General features: G+C 43.8%; 1 protein-coding gene across 1 annotated transcript in view; it reads left to right on the top strand.

The window, feature by feature from the left end:
- The first annotated feature begins 3,775 nt into the window (after positions 1-3,775).
- DENND11 (DENN domain containing 11) overlaps positions 3,776-19,989 on the top strand; it is a 408,291-nt gene continuing 392,077 nt past the window's right edge. Inside the window, exon 1 of the mRNA XM_030215839.1 lies at positions 3,776-3,982. Coding sequence (XP_030071699.1) covers positions 3,820-3,982 — 163 coding nt within the window. The 5' untranslated portion in view covers positions 3,776-3,819. The remainder of the gene's footprint in view (positions 3,983-19,989) is intronic.

Below are 19,989 nucleotides of genomic sequence, written 5' to 3'. Positions count from 1 at the left end.
TACCAGAAATTGTGGGGACTGGCGCCTGGGAAGGAGTTAGCTCAGCTTTGGCAGAAATGGGAGAAAGATGTGGGGTGGAAACTGGAAGCTTGGGATATTGTGGCGCAGATAAAAGATATTCCACGGGTAATAGGGGGAGCAGCTCTTAGGAAATGTGCATTTAGGGTGATTCATAGAGCATATTTTACCCAAGTACAACTGTATAGATCAGGTGGAATTGGGTCCGCTCTTTGTTTGAAATGTAATCGGTATGATAATACGCTTTATCATGCGCTATGGGAATGTGTGTTAATACAGAGATATTAGAGACAAATAGAGGCATATTTTCAAAGCACTTTGGGAGGCTAAGTGCTTTGAAAATGAGCCCGTATCATAGTATTTTATCTTTCTCGTGTAATGCATAGCAGACTGGAGTTGAATCCCTTGCAATTAATATTAGACTGGAAAGAAGCACGCCTGAGACTGAATGCAGATAAGGTTCTGTTATATCGTAAATTGTGTTTGGTTGCGAGAAAATGTATAATGCAACACTGGACCACAGCTGCCCCGCGAACATTTTGGCACTGGCGCAATCAAGTGCATCAATTGTTGGCATGGGAGGCGAGAGAGGCCAAAGGTTCTTGCAAAAGAAAAATTAGATTTCTCAAAATATGGGGATGCTATTTGGATGGAATGACTCAGAAAGGTAGAAGCTTAATTCTCAATACCCTATTGTTAAATTGTGATGTTTGTAAATCAAAAACAAACGAACTATGGAATGTTAAAGTTGTTGAATTATCAATAATAAAAATGTTGAAATATAAACTGTGTCCGGAAGTCATGCCATGCTGGGAAGCAGTGAGTAATTTAAACTGTGCCCAGAAGTGGTGCCATGCTGGGGAAACAGTGAGTGACTTGAACTGTGTTCAGAACACTGCCATGCTAGTGAAACAGTGAGTGATTTAAAGCTGTGTCCAGGAATCAGGCCATGCTGGGGAAGCAGTGAATTATTTAAACTGTATCCAGAAACTGTGGCCAGTGGGGGTGGGGGAAGGAACAAAGGGTGATATGTGCTGTAACCAAGGACTGTGGCTGGAAGAGGAAAGGTCTTGGCCTTGCTGATGGAATAAAGCGGTTTCAAGCATATTTTTGGAGTCTGCTTCTGTGAGTGCTATGTCCAGGGAAGGGCCCTTCCAGGGTCAGCTGAGTTCATACCTGCAGGAAGGCCTGAAGGTGGGGGCTTGCTGACAGTATTATTAAGAAAGGAATGGAAAACAAAAATTAGGATGTTATAATGCCTTTGTATTGCTCCATGGTGCAACCGCACCTCAAATATTGTGTTCAATTCTGGTCGCCGCATCTCAAAAAAGATATAGTGGAATTAGAAAAGGTGCAGAGAAGGGCGACGAAAATGATAAAGGGGATGGGATGACTTCCCTATGAGGAAAGGCTAAAGCAGTTGGGGCTCTTCAGCTTGGAGAAAAGACATCTGAGGGGAGATATGATAGAAGTCTATAAAATAATGAGGGGAGTGGAACGGGTAGATGTGAAGCGTCTGTTTATGCCTTCCAAAAATACTAGGGGGCATGTTATGAAGCTACAAAGTAGTAAATTTAAAATGAATCGGAGAAAATGTTTCTTCTCTCATTGTGTAATTAAACTCTGGAATTCGTTGCCATAGAATGTAGTAAAAGCAGTTAGCGGGGTTTTAAAAAATGTTTGGATGACTTCCGAAAGGAAAAGTCCACAGACCATTATTAAAATGGACTTCTGGAAAATCCACTGCTTATTTCTAGGATAAGCAGCATAAAGCGTATTGTACTTTTTTGGGATCTTGCCAGGTACTTGTTATCTGGATTGGCCACTGTTGGAAACAGGATGCTGGGCTTGATGGACCAGTATGGCAATACTTATGTACTTATATAAGGGACACTCAATGAAATTACATGGAAATCTAAACAAAAAAAAAAAAGAGGAAACTTATTTTTTAACTCAAAGAATAGTTAAGCTCTGGAAGTCGCTGCAGGAGGATGTGGTAACAGCGGCAAGCGTATCTGGGGTTAAAAAAAGGTTTGACTAAGTTCCTGGAGGAAAAGTCCATAGTCTGTTATTGAGATGGATACGGGAGATGCCACTGGTTGCTCCAGGATTGGTAGCATGGAATGTTGCCACTATTTGGGTTTCTACCAGGTACTTGTGATCTGGATTGGCCACAGTTGGAAGCAGGATATTGGGCTAGATGGACCATTGGTCTGACCCAGTATGGCTATTCTTATGTTATGTTAGTTAATTTAAAATTAATTCTATTGTGCTGCTGCACTAATTTAATTTTCCTCCACCTGGCACAAGAAAGGAGCATGAAGGGAAAATGGCAGCAGGGATCCATAGGCCTTGCAAACCGAAGACCTCCAACTGTGAGCTCAATCAACTCTGAAATACTGCCAGAGATCATTGGGCACCTATGGCTTTAAGACCTGGAGAGAAACTGTAGATTGTACAGTTGGTAGCACATTAAGGCTAAATGAGATAAGAGAAAGTATGGGGTGAGCAGAGGTATAGGTGGGGGGGGGGGGGGGGGGGGGGGGGTGCAAGAGGAACAGCTGCTTCCCGAAACAGATTTTGAGTGAAATGACACCTATGCTGATTGGCTCTTCAGCCTCGCGCTTGCATCTATTTTACAAAAACTCTGCTCCCCCAGATGTCAAGACCTGGCTATACTTCTGGGGGTGAGGTGAAAAAAATGCATAAGGGTGGGTAAACTGGTGGGAGTGTGCATGAAAATGGAAGGTGAGTGAGAGCATGATGTTAGTAAGTTAGGGAAGACAGCTGCGCATGAGTAGGGGGGAAGGAGAGGAAGTGAATGGAAGATGTAAGGAGGTCGCACAGCATGGGTGAGAAGGGAGAGAGGAGGAAGATGGGAGCACATGGAGGGGAGAAAGCAGATAGGGTGGGTGAATGAGGATGGGAAAGCTGGGGGATTAGTTGTAAGACAGGGGAGAAATCATAAGGGATGGGAGAATTTGGGAGAGAGCAGGGGAGTGAGTAGGAGAGGATGGAAAAACATGGGAGGAAGGGCAGCAGCATCTATAGGTTCCTGCTGGGATCTTTTATGTCAGGACCTCCCAAACCTGACGGGGACTCCACAGCCTGTGGCATTTTCATAATCTCAATGAGTATGTATGAGATAAATCTACTTCCACTGAAGATCTAACCAGCAGAAGTAAACTTATTGTAGACATGCTGAAAACCCCACTGGCTGTGGGGTTACGGTCCCCTGGACAGGTTTGGAAACCCCCCTTCCTTGCAAGTGTACAGCGCTGCGTACGTCTAGTAGCGCTATAGAAATGATAAGTAGTAGTAGTAATTTCTCCTTCTAGGTTTGAGGGCATATTATCTATTGCAGCGAATAATTTCACAGAACAGGGGACACAAAATTCATGGGCCTTCTTAGAGAGCTTCTTCTGGTGTTTTCTTTGCACACAGTACAACCATTATTCAAAGACATGAAGATGGAACTTAAGTTGTCCCGCAGTTATTTCGAAAACGTAAAGCTGATTGGCAAATTTGGTGACGTCAGAAACAGATTTATTTACGAACATCGAAATATTAACTCTTGTACACTACAAAACACACACACACACGCATATAACTATCCCTCGTATCCTATTATTAATTTCTTCTCGCCATCATCAAACTGGGTAGAGTTACAAGACGGATCTGACGCACAACCGCAGCGCTTCTGAAAGTGCTCTACGGCTGCTCGGAATGCGGCTTCGTTTCGGACGTTGCAGGTGTCCGGAAGTCTTATTGCTTCATAAATTGGAATCAGCCTACTTTTCTATGGCTGAGCAGGTAGATCGGGCTCTGTTGTTGGATTGGGCTGAGGGCCCTGCCGTGTTGGGTCCTGCTATAGGGCGCTCATGGCCACTCGAGCAACACCAGGAGGAGGAGGAGGAAGATCAGATTGTGGCCGTTTTCGTTGTTACCTTCGATCCTCGCACCGGTAACTGCGGCTCGGTTCAGTTTTTGCTTTGTTTGCTTCTGTTTCTGCCATTTTTTTTTTGCATTTCTTGTTCACTTCTTTTTTTTTTTTTCACTACATCTTTTTTCTTTTTTTTTTTCTCTACATCTGTCTGCTACTTCTTTCATATCTCGTTATGGTTTTTTTTTATCCTTCTTTCGCTGTCTTTCTTTCTTTCTTCCTCCTAATTGCCTTTTGTTCTTTATTGTAGCTTGTCTTGCCTATGTTTCCCTCATCTTTCTGCTTTTTCTGTAGTCAAACTAGTATTTGATTTCACTGTGGTGTTTTATGTCCTCCTGCAGACGTAATAAGGTTAAGCATTTTTTTTATTTTTCTCCTTCGTTTTTTAGAGTATAATATGTATGTTCCTATGTTTCATCTTGTACAGCTTATTATGGTACAACCTCTGGTAGTGTAACTGTGTATAGTTTCTGTTGCAGTCTATCTACACCTGGACATGGTAGGCCAAATGAATTACTGCCAGAGCAAGAGTGGGCACCCCCACCCCCACGGGGTAAGAGCTTCACTGTTTTTCAAGCAGGAGCCACCTTGGCCAAAAGACTGAGGGGCCAATGCACAAGTCTCTGTTAAAAAAAAAAAAAAAAAACCCATTGCTTTTACCCTGTAAAAGTTAACGAGTTTGAAATAGTGAGTGATGCTCAAAAGAGATATATAAAATAATGAGTGGAGTGGAACAGGTGGATGTGAAGCGTCTGTTCACGTTTTCCAAAAATACTAGGACTAGGGGGCATGCGATGAAACTACAGTGTAGTAAATTTAAAACAAATCGGAGAAAATATTTCTTCACCCAGCGCGTAATTAAACTCTGGAATTCGTTGCCAGAGAACGTGGTGAAGGCGGTTAGCTTGGCAGAGTTTAAAAAGGGGTTAGACGGTTTCCTAAAGGACAAGTCCATAAACTGCTACTAAATGGACGTGGGAAAAATCCACAATTCCAGGAATAACATGTATAGAATGTTTGTACGTTTGGGAAGCTTGCCAGGTGCCCTTGGCCTGGATTGGCTGCTGTCGTGGATAGGATGCTGGACTCGATGGACCCTTGGTCTTTTCCCAGTGTGGCATTACTTATGTACTTATGAAATCTCATGCAAATAAGCTGCTCACAATTTATTTATTTATGTATTTATTTATTGCATTTGTAGCCCACATTTTCCCACCTATTTGCAGGCTCAATGTGGCTTATATAGTACCATGATGGCGATCGCCAGTTCCGGTAAGAGAAATACAGAGTGGCCTAGTGTTAATGTTCATAAATGACAGAGTATATTAAGTATTCAAGGAGAGAGAGTTGAGTTTTGTCCAGTTCTGGTAAGAGTTTCGATTGTGTTGCAGGGTTCAGGTGTTTAGGTTTGATCATTCTGGTATGCCTTTGTGAACAGGTTGGTTTTTAACGATTTCCGGAAGTTTGTTAGTTCGTGCATTGTTTTCATGACGTTTGGAAGTGCATTCCATAGTTGCATGCTTGTATAAGAGAAGCTGGATGCATATGTTTTATGTTTTAGTCCTTTGTAGCTAGGGTAGTGGAGATTTAGGTATGTGCAAGCAACTCAGTAGGGAAGACACCAGCACATGTGTAGAACAGCCACCAGCTAAGTGTTGATGCTATGTGCATGTCCAGAACAGCCTGTGCTATGGACTTGCTTCTGCAGTGTTCCACTGCTACACACTGCTTTCATACACGCATATAAGCAATAAATCTTCTGGGTTGTAAAGGGTTCTTTGTGGGATTCCATGCCATTTTTCACATCCTGTGGGGTTTCTTGTTTATATGTGTGTGTAGCTTTTTTCAAAACTGTGGGTGCCATGGGCATCTTCCACAGCATGCTTTTTGTTTTAAGACAACTTCACAGCGTTGTTAATTGCGGGACACACACATTTGCAAATACTGTTTAAGTATGACACCAAATTGCTCTGTCATGAAGCCACCGTCATGCTATGACAGCTCCTGATGTCCCGTAAAAATGTGCTTACAGGCGCTCCTCTTTGTGCATTGCTCAGAAACAGCTGTTAATCAGCTTGTTTTAATACATTTGCATATGATTGTTACTGGCTGCTACAGCAAAAGGTAAAAATCACGCAGAACCCCTTTGTGCATTACTTGCTGAATAATGTGCATGCTAAACTGGATTGAACCAGTCAAAATTAGACGTTCCTAGCATGGTAAGCTTTGTGCATCGGGGCTTTAGTGTGAGAGCCATAATCTTTGCCAGAGAGTCTGTGCCCAGTGCCCTGGGTAGTGAAACAAAGGGAGGTCCTCTTGTAATGGTGCGTGCAGTCTGGCTGTTGAAGCATGCACAGATCAACCTGTGTAATTAAAATGGTCTGTTTCCCTAGACTTGCTCTCTCACTGAGCCCGTCTTTTCTTGCTCAAAATTCTGTCCCCTGGGGGGGTCACATGATGACTGCTTCCTGAACAGCAGCAGGAAGGGAGAGCTCCCCGAATTCTTTCCAAAAACCAGCTTTCTGAAATCATTTTTTACACCCCGAAGGTCTCATAGAGGCATATTTTCAAAGCATTTTGGGAGGCTAAGTTCCATAGGTTTCTATGGAACTTTGGGAGGCTAAGTGCTTTGAAAATGAGCTTGAGAGTCAGCGTGAAGGGTCAGAGAACTCGCAGCACGAATTTGACCACAACTGGTGAAAGGGGACGAACGGTATGCCCACTAGGAATCAGGGCGCCATAAAACACAAGTGCACTCCCGCGGGGAAAGCTGCCAAGATGGCTATGTCTCCAGAATCCTTGCCTGGGCCAGAGAAAAACGCGGCAGAGTGGGCGAAAGTGATCTCCTCAACAGTAGCAGCGGCGCTGGAGGATCGATTAAACAAAATCCATTCTGCGGTCCAGGAAATTAATGAGAAATTCGATACGCAGGCCCGCAGGCTAACAGAGGTAGAACAACGTGTGCTCGCTCAAGAAGATACGACGACGGGTATGGCGGCACAGATCGAAGCCCTGCAAAAAGAAGCGGCAGCCCTCAAAGCACAAGTGGAGGAACAAGAGAACAAGAATCGCCGCAATAATCTGCGGGTTGTAGGGCTTCCGGAGGAGGTGAGAGGGAGACCTTTACAAATTTTTTAGCGAATGGCTCCCTACACACTTGGGCCTAGGAAGAGGAACGGGCGCATGGCAGTGCGATCGGGCGCACCGTATAGGGACCCGGAAAGAAGGAGATAGCAAGCCCAGAACAGCAGTCACACACTTTTCCAGCTGGCGGTAGAAAGAAATGCTGCTGAAGCAGGGGCGATCCAGACAAGCGCAATTGGAGTACAATGGACATAAAATCTTGTTGTTCAACGATTACTCCTCGGCGGTGGCGCAGCTTAGACGAGCAATGGCTCCCATGTGCTCCCAGATGTACAGTAAGGGCATTAGATTTTCACTTTACCCTGCGAAGTTAAGAGTGTGGCATGGAGGGAAATCCTTAATGTTCCAAGAAGCGGCGGAGGCCAAAGCGTTTATGGAGAGATTGAACAGAGAGGATCCAACAGGAGAATAACTAATGAGGGGGACATCTCTCCGAGGGACAGATCGAATGGGACGCAATGGTTTGATTTAATTTTGCACATCTTCCTTGTTTGCATAATGAGAGCCTAGTTGGAAAGGCTCGGACAGAGGGCAACACTGGTATTAAGAGTTTCCATGTGTAAGGGGAGGCTATAAAAAAAAAAAAAGTGGCACTCTGGAAACGGACTTTATAACTCGGTTACAGGTCTGAGTTCTCAGGAGAAAAATTCATGCCTCCCTAAAATATTACTAGTTGGATATTATCATGGACAGTGAGCCTGTAAAGTCTGGAACTGAGTAGGAGCTGCAGCAAGCATGGACCTGATGTATTGGCGCAGTGGCGGATGGTCCAGAGTCAAAGAGAAAGATGCAGAATTCTCAAGCAATGTTACTGCGATGATTCCAGCAATTTCTAAGAACGTTATGTATACAAATTGTGGTTTGTTGATTTTGTTGTGGGGGGTTAGTTATGGGGTTAGGGGGTGAATGCTTGGGCAAGGGGGGGGGGATTTGATGTCTGTTTCTTGCTGTATGAGGGCGGGAAGGGGAAGGATGATGACGAGGAGGAATCAGAAGGTTTCTGGAGGGGAGGAGGGAGGGCAGGGAGCGAGAGAAGATAGGGATTGTGTGACTGTTGGGGAAGGGGGCAATAAGGGAGGATTGGGAGGGGGAGGAAAGGGTGGGGTGGGAGATGGGGTAAATTGCTTGCAGGGGAAAGGATGGGGATATCTCTTGATAGGAACTGAAACACAGGAGCAGAGTGTTTCTAGCGGGTCCAGCTGGGAGGCCTGCCGGAAAAAAAAAAGAAGGGTGGAAGGCATGAGGATTACAGCCTATAGTATAGGACCCTGATGGCGAACCTATGACACGCGTGTCAGTACTGACACGCGTAGCCATTTTCGGTGACACGCGGCCGCATGTGGCCGCATACAGAGAAGCAGCGGCGTTCCCCGGGGCGGATCGCCGATGCCCCCCCCCCAGGTGCAGCGCGACCTCCCCCCCCCGGCGAAATCACCCCCCCCCCCGTGCATGTTTACCCACTGGGGCGGTGCCGTGTGCGCTCCTATTGGCTCCCTCCGAGTCCTCCACTTGTTCCCTCCCTGCTGCTCCCTCTGCCCCGGCTCCTGCACGGCCGTTAGGGGATCTTTGACCTCACTTCCGGCCGGCGGAGCAGAGAGCAGCGGAATGCCGTGGGGGACGCATCTCTGGGGGCCCTGTGATCGCCATTACCACATAACCACAGCAACCATCATCCAATCTACTGTTCTGGGGTGTCGTGGATTTATAATTGACCATCATTACTGAGATAGGTGAGGGGGAGGCTGGGAGAGGCGAGGGCATGTGCTATGGGTGCTGTTTCCCGCCATTAGAAATAGCGGCAGCCATCTTAATTTACATAAGGTGGTCAGTTAGGCTAGTTAACCCCTAATTGCCTGCAGGGCTGTCACTGCCCCCCTGATGGAGAACCCAAAAAATAAAAAACCAAGGTTAAGTAAAGGAAGTGGTAGTAGCAGTAGCCGACCCTTTCAAGAGACATGGACCGAGATGTATGGCATTATAGAAAAAAATGGCAGATCATTTTGTGTTCTATGTACTGAAACGGTAGTAAGCTGAACATGGAATATAAATAGACATTTTGAAACTAATCATTCCCAGCTCTTGAAAAAAAGTGAGGATGAAAGGAAGGAATACATTTCCAGGCAGCTACACTTTTTTATAAGAGCCAATCTAATTCCATCCTTACATTTGTAAAAGGTTCTACAAATTTAACATCTGCAAGTTTGAGCATTGCTCGCTCCATAGCTCAGCATGGAAAAGCACTCAGTGAGGGAGGATTTATTAAAGAAACTCTCCTAAGATGTGCACCAGTTCTATTTCACGATATGCAGAATAAAGATGCAATTATTAAGAGAATATCTGAGTTACCAGGAAATTTGGAGTGCTTGGATCCGATTACCAGACACTTTTAGCACCCTGAAAAATATAGCAATGGCTTTACTCACAATTTTTCCCTCTACGTACTTTTGTGAAACCTTATTCTCAGCGTTAAATGATATCAAAACCAACAAAAGAAACAGATTGAAAGATGAAGTTAGTAGCGCTTGCTTGGGCTTGAAGTGTACAAAATACCAACCTTCAATTGAAGATTTAGCCAATGAAATTCAGCAACAAAAAAGTCACTAATAGGCAGATTAGTTAAAGAATTCCCCCTCCCCCTCACTTATCTTAGTTCACGGCACACCACACAAGTTAAATAATATCAAGACCAACAAAAGAAACCGACTGACAGATGAACAAAGAAGTCACTAAGCAGGTAAGTTAAATAATTAGTTTTTGGTTTATTAAATACAGTTATATATTACAATTATACATTTTTGTTATTTAAACTATAAATATCGCGAAATTATGGTTTTTTTCTCGAAGTGACACACCACCCGAGTTATGCTCGGTTTTTTGGTGAATTTTGACACACCAAGCTCAAAAGGTTGCCCATCACTGGTATAGGAGATGGTTAACTTGAAGATAATATCTTTGAATGTGGATGGTATTCATTCCTCAGTTAAACGTACTAAAATACTGTCCTGGCTGAGAGAGGAGGGGCGGACATTGCCTTTCTCCAGGAAACCCATTTGTCTAGCTCGGAGCATGTGAAATTGAAGAGAGGGTGGGTGGGAGAAGTGGCATATTCATCCTTTAACAGCAGGAAAAGGGGAGTTGCTATCCTAATACATAAACAGCTGCCTTTAGCCATACACAAGGTTCTATAAGATAAGGAGGGAAGGTCTGACACTTCCTATATAGCTTTCCCAAATATACTACGTATCATAAATTAACCCCACCCTAATTACAACCCCATCATAGTACACCTGTTCATACCCATTTCAACAAATCAAGATGACTTTTATTCTCTGTAATAATTGTGGTGCTTTAGTTTCAAGACCAAGCTTCTGGAGACTTAAAGCTTGTCCTATCTGTCTTCAGCTTGCTAGTTTAAAACAGGAGCTCAGCAAAGTAAAGCAGGAAATGAATGCACTTAAAGCAACTTCTAGGACTGCACAGAACCATACCAAATTCTCACCACTGCCTCAAAGGATAATACCACCTAAGAATAGATGGTTCACAGTAGGCTCAGGCAGGCTTCGTTATGTGACACAGAAGCATCCGCCCTCACAAGTGTTGCCCCTACAGAATTCTTTTGCTCCACTACAGCACTCTGATGTTCCTGCAAATAAAACTGAGGCGAAAGAAATCAAGGAAGGTGGAACAAAAAGATATGAAGGTACCCAAAGAGAAAAGTCACCCCCAAATCACTAAAACCGAAACACATACTAGGAAATGTAGATGGAAAGCGATGACCACACATGCTCACAGTCTAAGCAATAAAGTTCATGACCTTCATGCCCTGATGTTGGAGGCAGATTTGGACATAGTTGCAATCATAGAGACATGGCTCAATGGTTCCCATGAATGGGATGCAAACATACCAGGCTATAATCTTTTTAGGAAGGACAGAGAGGGGCGTAAGGTGGAGGAGTAGCTCTGTATGTGAGAAATGATATCACAGCGACTGAAATGTCAGGGAACTGGGGAAAGGAAGAAGTGATATGGATCACCTTAAAAAGAGAGGATAGAATCTCTGTCCACGTGGGTGTTGTCTACAGACCCCCGACACAATTGGAGGAACTAGATAAAGATCTGATCGCTGATATTCAAAAGTTGGGGAAGAAAAGAGAGGTGCTGTTGTTGGGAGATTTCAATCTGCCAGATGTAGATTGGAAGGTTCCGTCTGCGGAATCGGAAAGAAGTAGAGAGATCATGGATGCTTTTCAAAGTGCTTTGCTCAGACAAATGGTGACGGAACCCACGCGGGAGGGAGCGACGCTAGATCTAGTACTCACAAATGGGGATAATGTGTCAAATGTCCGAGTGGGTGCCCACCTGGGCAGCAGTGACCATCAAACGGTTTGGTTTGATATGACGGCTGAAGAGGAGGGTGGCCACTCAAAACTCAAAGTCCTGGATTTCAAGCATGCTGACTTTAGTAAAATGGGGGAATACCTGAGGAAGGAGCTGATGGGATGGGAGGAAATACAAGAAGTGGAAGGACAGTGGTCCAGGCTGAAAGAAGCTATAAATAGGGCCACGAACCTTTATGTAAGGAAAGTAAATAAAAGCAAGAGAAAAAGGAAACCGATATGGTTCTCCAAGCAAGTGGCTGAGAAAATAAAGGCTAAAGAGTTGGCGTTTCAGAAATACAAAAAAACTCAAGAAAAGGAACACAAGGAGGAATACCGGATGAAACTGAAAGAAGTCAAGAGAGAGATACGTCTGGCGAAAGCGCAAACGGAAGAACAAATGGCTAGAAATGTAAGGAGGGGTGACAAAAATTTCTTCAGTTATATTAGTGAAAGGAGAATGACTAAAAAGGGAATTGAGACTAAAAGATACTGCGAACCGCTATGTGGATAATGATGAAGAAAAAGCAAATTTGCTAAATAGATACTTCTGTTCTGTTTTCACAGAAGAAAATCCTGGAGAAGGACCGCGGTCGACTGGAAAAAGTACAAATGAGATTGAAGTGGATAGAGCGCCGTTCACGGAAGAGAGTGTGTATGAACAACTTGAAAAGCTAAAGGTGGACAAAGCCATGGGACCGGATGGGATGCACCCTAGGATATTGAGGGAGCTCAGAGAGGTTCTGGCGGGTCCTCTTAAAGATTTGTTTAATATATCCTTGCAGACGGGAGAGGTTCCGAGGGATTGGAGAATGGCGGAGGTGGTCCCTCTTCACAAAATTGGTGATAGGGAAGAAGCTGGAAACTACAGGCCAGTAAGCCTCACTTCGGTTATTGGAAAAGTAATGGAAGCGATAGTGAATTTCCTGGAAGCCAATAAGTTGCAAGATCCGAGACAACTTGGTTTTACCAAAGGGAAATCATGCCAAACGAATCTCATTGAATTCTTTGATTGGGTGATAGGAGAATTGAATCAGGGACGAGCCAGGGACGTAATCTACTTAGATTTCAGCAAAGCTTTTGACACGGTTCCCCACAGGAGGCTCTTAAATAAACTGGATGGGCTGAAGCTAGGACCCGAAGTGGTGAACTGGATTAGGAACTGGTTGACGGACAGACGCCAGAGGGTGGTGGTGAATGGAATTCGCTCGGAGGAGCGAAAGGTGAGTAGTGGAGTGCCTCAGGGATCAGTGCTGGGGCCGATTCTGTTCAATATATTTGTGAGTGACATTGCCGAAGAGTTAGAAGGTAAAGTTTGCCTATTTGCGGATGATACTAAGATCTGTAACAGAGTGGACACCCGGGAGGGAGTGGAAAACATGAAAAAGGATTTGAGGAAGCTAGAAGAATGGTCTAAGGTTTGGCAATTAAAATTCAATGCGAAGAAATGCAAAGTGATGCACTTAGGGAGTAGAAATCCACGGGAGACATATGTGTTAGGCGGGGAGAGTCTGATAGGTACGGATGGGGAGAGGGATCTTGGGGTGATAGTATCTGAGGATTTGAAGGCGACGAAACAGTGTGACAAGGCGGTGGCACTAGCTAGAAGGTTGTTAGGCTGTATAGAGAGAGGTGTGACCAGCAGAAGAAAGGGGGTGTTGATGCCCCTGTATAAGTTGTTGGTGAGGCCCCACCTGGAGTATTGTGTTCAGCTCTGGAGGCTGTATCTTGTTAAGGATGTAAAAAGAATTGAAGCGATGCAAAGAAAAGCTACGAGAATGGTATGGGATTTGCTTAACAAGACGTATGAGGAGAGACTTGCGGACCTGAACATGTATACTCTGGAGGAAAGGAGAAACAGGGGTGATATGATACAGACGGTCAAATATTTGAAAGGTATTAATCTGCAAACGAACCTTTTCCGGAGATGCAAAGGCAGTAGAACGAGAGGACATGAAATGAGATTGAAGGGGGGCAGACTCAAGAAAAATGTCAGGAAGTATTTTTTTTCACATATTATATTAATACCTAAACCAGGAAAGGACCCAGGGCAAGTGGGGTCTTACCGCCCAATATCCTTATTAAACCAGGACGTTAAATTCCTAGCAGCCATTTTAGCTCGAAGATTGAATCTATCTCTGTCCAGGGTGGTACAGGAAGATCAGGCGGGGTTTGTCCCGGGCCGGTACGCCTCAGTGAATCTTATTAGGGCATTGGTGGTAATCCACACTTACAAAGGAACGGAGGGGAATGAAGTGATAGCTGGGCTAGACATGGAAAAAGCTTTCGACAGCATATCGTGGCAGTATTTATTCTGGGTGATGGAGAAGTACGGGATAAGTGGTAGTTTAATTGAGTGGGTTAAGACATTATATACTAAACCAAGAGTGAGGCTGATGATAAACAACACCCTAACAGAGAGCTTTGAGCTACAGAGGGTAACAAGGCAGGGGTGCCCGTTGTCGCCACTTCTGTTCCTGCTGGCAATTGAACTGCTGGCGATTTAAAATAAGGCAGAGTGACAAGATTAGGGGCCTCATGGTGGGGGGAGGAAGGAGATCCGTATTAATTTATTTGCGGATGATATTCTATTATATCTACAGGATGCATCCACCCACCTGGATCAGGCACTTCTTTTAGTAAAGCAGTTCGGGGAATTATCGGGATTAAGGGTCAATTGTGACAAATCTGAACTACTTCCACTATCAGGAAGTCAAGATACCTCAAGGTTTGGGAATCTCCCTATTCCGCCAGTGCCGCAGGCAATGCGGTATTTTAGTATTTTCTTGAGTACCAACCCAATTGTGATGTATAAGAAAAATATACTGGAACAAATTGATAAGATCAGGCAAACTTGTGTGAGATGGAAGGACCTTCCCTTACCGCTTTATGGAAGAATAGCATTGGTTAAGATGGTTCTGTTGTCAAAGCTGCTGTACCCATTGCAAGCAATACCTATATGGATTAAGAGACAGGATGAAAGGTTACTTAGGTCCACTATAAGATCATTTATATGGAGACATAAAGGTGCCCACATAGGACATCAGGTGTTAATACTTAACAGGGAGGGGGGTGGTCTTAATTTACCTGACCTCCGCCTTTATAACGTGGCAGCACTGATGCGTATAATATACGAAGGTATTAGTGGTCAATCAAAATTCACCCCAGACCACTGGTGGGAGGAATGGTGCAAACCATATTCATTTATAACTACACACTTCTTCAGGGCTAGGCACCATTGCAAATAGGCAGTTTAGCTTTCTTACACCGCTCCGCACAGCGTGGAAGTGGTGGAGAGGTCGGCAGGATAGAAGCCCATTTGCCTCACCCTTTCAAAGGATGGTAGGGCTGGTAGACTTCCCGGCGGGCATGGGACCCTCTGTATTTAAGAGATGGGCAGAGAATGGGTGTGTGACTTGGGGAGATTTGGTGTCCACAGAGGGCAATAGGTTCCTTCCCTTCTCGCAAGTGAAAGAAGCATGGCGGATCCCAAATAATCAAATGTTACACTATCTACAAGCACGACATTATTGGCAACAGTCGTGGGGGAAGTATGGAAATAGATGGACATATGGGAAGCTGGATGAGATGGTGTTACGCTTACCTCCGAAGGGTAATAAATTATCCACGTGGTATAAGCTGACAAAGATGGCTCTACCAGATAACAGGCAGGGAGGAGCTGTCTCCGGTTGGAATAGAGAATTGGGAACTGAATATTCACAACCTCAATTTAATTTCTTGTTTGTGTCGCTAGCTGAATTTGTCAAATCTGTGGATTGGCAAGAAACACAGTTTAAACTGCTCCATAGAGCATATATCACCTGTGAACGGGGGAAGAAAATGAAGTTATGGGAGTCGGATACCTGCTCCAAATGCCAGGCAGGAATTGATACCTTTTTACATAGTTTTATGGAGTGCCCTAAACTGGTCCTATGGAATGAAATTTTTAAGGTATTGAACACAGTGCTCCAGGTTGAGGTAGAATGGTCCTACCAATCGTTGTTGTTGGGGGATCAGACAGATCTCCTTGAACAGGGGTTCTCCCAACCACAGCGGAGATTCTTATATATGACAACCCTGGCAGCTAAAAAAAACTGTCCTGCAGTGTTGGACAAAGGTAGAACCAGTATCATACAACTGCTGGGTGGCAAAGGTTAAAGAAATGGCAAAATATGAGCACACATTGTATAAGCAGTCTCCAAACATAGGCAACAGGCAGTATGCACTGCTTTGGCAGAAATTAGAGGAAATGGTAAGACAGTAAGGTTTCCTATCAACAATGGAGATCATAAAGGGGGGTGGGGAGGCAGGCAAGGGGGGGCCCGATCGGAGGGTGGGGGGGGGAAGGTTGACTGAGTATTACTTTTTCTCTTTGACTGAAGTAGTTTGGGGGGGGGGGAGGGAGATTGGGAGGGGACTATTAGGGGCATAGAAGAAAATGTTAGTGCAATTATGCTTCCTGGATGGTATTTGAGTATACTCTTGTGCTGAATGTCATGTTGTTTAAAGCGTTGATGGACTGTCTCAGATTGTGTGGTCTATGAGCATGTATTGTACCAATGACAATAAAGAGAATTGAAAAAAAAAAATCTGTCCCCTGTTAATTTCTGTCATCTTGTTCCCTATTTCTTCAAGCTAGATTTCCACTCGTGGGTTGATGCAGAAAGCCACTTGGTAGAGCCACATAAGAATAACCATACTGGGTCAGACCAGTGGTCCACCTAACCCAGTATGCTGCTTCCAACAGTGGCCAATTCAGGTCCCAAGTACCTGATAGAATCCCAAATAGTGGCAAGATTTATGTTACTGATCTCAGGGATAAGTGGAGGCTTTCCCCATGTCTATCTTAATAGCGGACTATGGACTTTTCTCCTCCAGGAACTTGTCCAAAACTATTTAAAACCCAGATACACTGACTGCTGAGTGCATGGCTTCTACCACAAGGTGAAGGAGAGAAAAATTCTGTGGCAGTGCATTACGCTAATGAGATGTAATTCAAAGTGCACAGAATCTGTGTGCTACTCGGAGGATGCCTGCCAGGTACATGTGCACAAAGGTTTTCTGGTATGGGCGGGTTCACTGTGCACATGTCTGAAGAAAACGAAAGTGCTAGCACATAACTACACATGAACCAGAATGATGTTCTGTGCATAAATATTAGCCTCATAAAAATTTCTTGCACATAAAGTTTTTGTGAGGCTAATATTTATGCACAGAACAACATAAGCAGATGTGTGTTGGTACTTTTTCTTTCATACTAGAGAGTTGTATAAGGGCAGAAATTTCATCCATCCCCACTGGAATCTAACCTCTACTCGCTGAGAGCCATTACATCCCCACAATTAATCTCCTCCATCCCCACTCGTGCCCTCAGGAGTTGACAGTAGTATTTACTTCCTCGCAGTCCTGTTTCCTCCCAACAGCCTCCTTTGTTTTGTTTTTTTGGGATAGTATTTACTATTTAACCTAGTCTGGTGATCTGGGTGTGCCTCTGGACATTCCAAGCCTCATTCTGGAGCTCCGGCTGCCTTCTCGCTGTATGTTCTCAAGTCTCATTCTGGGATCACCAGATTTTTTTGACTACACTCCCATGGGAATCCTGTGGCAATTTCTTCTTGTGGGGTTCCCACAATCCCCATTCCTGTGCATCTTTTTACTTCATACATGCACATAGTGAAGCTGCTGTTACCTCTATGCACTGCTGCTGCTGCTGTTCTGTCTTTTAAAGTGTATATATAGTCACAGAAAAGAAAAAAAAAACGGCATTAAATCCCCTCAACTAACCCTTCTATGGTGCCTCAGACCTAGCGGTGAATTTCTAGAATTGTGTGCGCATTAAAATCACCTATTTATTTCTGTGCATTGCAAAGGAATATGTAATGACCTCATTACCATTCATTTTATATACTGTGTGCCCATTCATACAGTACAATCTTAATCATCCAACGTAAACGGGACCAACCTGTTGTCAGATAATATGGAAAACACTGCATAAACACTGAAATCAATGCATAAAAAAGACAGAGTTCCTGATTTTCAAAAATTGTTCTAAAACAGATTTTTAATAGAAATAAACGTGATAACGTTACCGGGGGGGGTCTGTCTGTCGGATATTCTGGATGTTGAGATTAGCAAAGGTTGGATAATGGAAATTGTAGTATGTGAGTTAACTGCACAGTGAACCCCTAGTAATGTGCTTTCAGAACATTTAATGGCGCGGTTCTGCCACCAGTAGTTTTCTGCATCAGCTCCTCAGTTTATTTTCTGCATCAGCTCTTCAGTTTATTAACGTTCCATCAACTTTCACAGAGTTGCTACAGGTGCCACTCTGGGACATCTATTGTTTTCTTCCTGCATCATTTGGCTAGATGAGTTGGAGCAACATACCATTGAAATTCGTTCATGATTCACATAGGCCTTTGAGAATAAAATGGGAATGTGGACACTGTGTGATTCAAATTAATTGAGAGCTGTGCAGTCCCAAAACAAAACAGAACTGTTCCAGAGACAGTTCTAGCAGTAAGCATAAAAAATAAGGGTTCTGGAAGAGTGTATATTTTGGCTCTCTATAACTTTCTTCCCTCACTAGATTCAATAGGGGTTGCCACTAGCCCCTTGGCCTTCCAGTGAAGAACATTGCCTAGGGTGAACCTTCAGCCTTACATTTCCCCTCAATTAACTTTCAGGTCCCTAACTTACAACCCCCCCCCCCAAAAGATTTTGAAACTTAAACTAAACAATCATGATCATCGCACAAACATAATATAAAAATGCAGGTTAAAGAAAATGTTGATGGTTCTTTGAGTTTGTATGGCTGTCAGGACCTGTTTTGACTGCAGCTGCTCTTTAATACCCCCAAGAAACTGCTGTAGGCAGTCTGAGTTTTGCCTAATGGTTGGGCTGGCAGTCGTTGTTGCTAGGTATATTTCTATTGCCCTGTAGGGTCTTTTGAAAGGCTGCATACCTCTTCTTGCCCACTGTACAGTCTTTAAGTGTACAATCACAGAGATGGGTGACGTGATAAAAAGGAATAGAAAAGTTGTCTTAGAAGTACTCGCCACTGGTTTCTAAACGTGCCCTAGGGGGTTCCCCAGTCAGGTTTTCAGGATATCAACAATGAATATTCATGATATTTGCATGTAATGCCTCCATTGCATGCAAATCTTTCATAAATATTCTATACATTGTTGGTATCCTGAAAACCTGACTTGACTGGGGAGCCCCCACGACAGGTTTGGGAACCACTTTTTTGAACAAGTTAGGGGCTCTTCAGATAAGAGAGGAGATGTGATAAAGCATTTATAAAATGAGCGGGATGGAACAGGTAGATATGGGATGGTTATTTATTTTTACTTTTTCAAACAGTACAAACATTGAGTTAGTACAGTGGTTCCTAAACCTGTCTTGGGGGTTCCTTAGCCAATCAGGTTTTAAGGATATCCACAATGAATATTCATGAGAGAGATTTGTATGGACTGCTTCCTCTTCATCCAACCTAGGACTCAACCCATACATCTATGCAGACGATGTCACGATATACATCCCGTTCAAACAAGACATAACCGAAATCACAAATGAAATCACATGCAGCCTCCAAATAATGAACTCATGGGCGGACGCATTCCAACTAAGCTAAATGCAGAAAAAAACACAATGTCTCATCCTGTCCTCACAATACAACACAAACATAACCAATACCATAAACACCCCAGACTACACACTTCCCGTCTCAGACAGTCTGAAAATACTGGGAGTCACAATTGACCGAAATCTCACACTCGAAGACCATGCAAAAAATACAGCAAAGAAAATGTTCTACTCAATGTGGAAACTTAAAAGAATCAAACCTTTCTTCCCAAGGGAAGTATTCCGCAGCCTAGTACAATCAATGGTGCTAAGTCATCTAGACTACTGCAATGCCATTTATGCCGGATGCAAAGAACAAATCATTAAGAAGCTTCAAACCGCTCAAAACACAGCAGCCAGACTCGTATTTGGGAAAGCAAAATACGAAAGCGCCAAACCCCTAAGAGAAAAACTACATTGGCTCCCACTAAAAGAACGAATTGCGTTCAAAGTCTGCACCCTGGTCCACAGAATCATCTAGGGGAAGCCCCGAAACTACATGTCAGATCTTATAGACTTGCCTATTAGGAAAGCAAAAAGATCATCACGTACATTCCTCAATCTCCACTATCCTAACTGTAAAGGGTTGAAATATAAATCCACATATGCGACCAGTTTCTCGTATATCTGCATGCAGCTATAGAGCGCACTACCGAAGGCCATAAAAACAACGCAAGACCTAACCATCTTCTGAAGGCTACTGAAAACAGATCTTTTCAAGAAGGCATACCATAAACATCCATCTTAAACACGAAATAATATTATACATGATCTATACAAAACTGAACCCCTATCACATGACTGATTAACCTCTTTGCTATGAATAATCAAGCTCTACCACTTTAAACCTTATATCGAATAGGATCTCCCTATAGTCGACAA

Source organism: Microcaecilia unicolor, chromosome 10 (assembly GCF_901765095.1).
Source record: "Microcaecilia unicolor chromosome 10, aMicUni1.1, whole genome shotgun sequence".
Classification (NCBI taxonomy): domain Eukaryota; kingdom Metazoa; phylum Chordata; class Amphibia; order Gymnophiona; family Siphonopidae; genus Microcaecilia; species Microcaecilia unicolor.
Note: the sequence above shows the minus strand (reverse complement) of the source record. Positions and strands in the feature narration are given on the sequence as shown.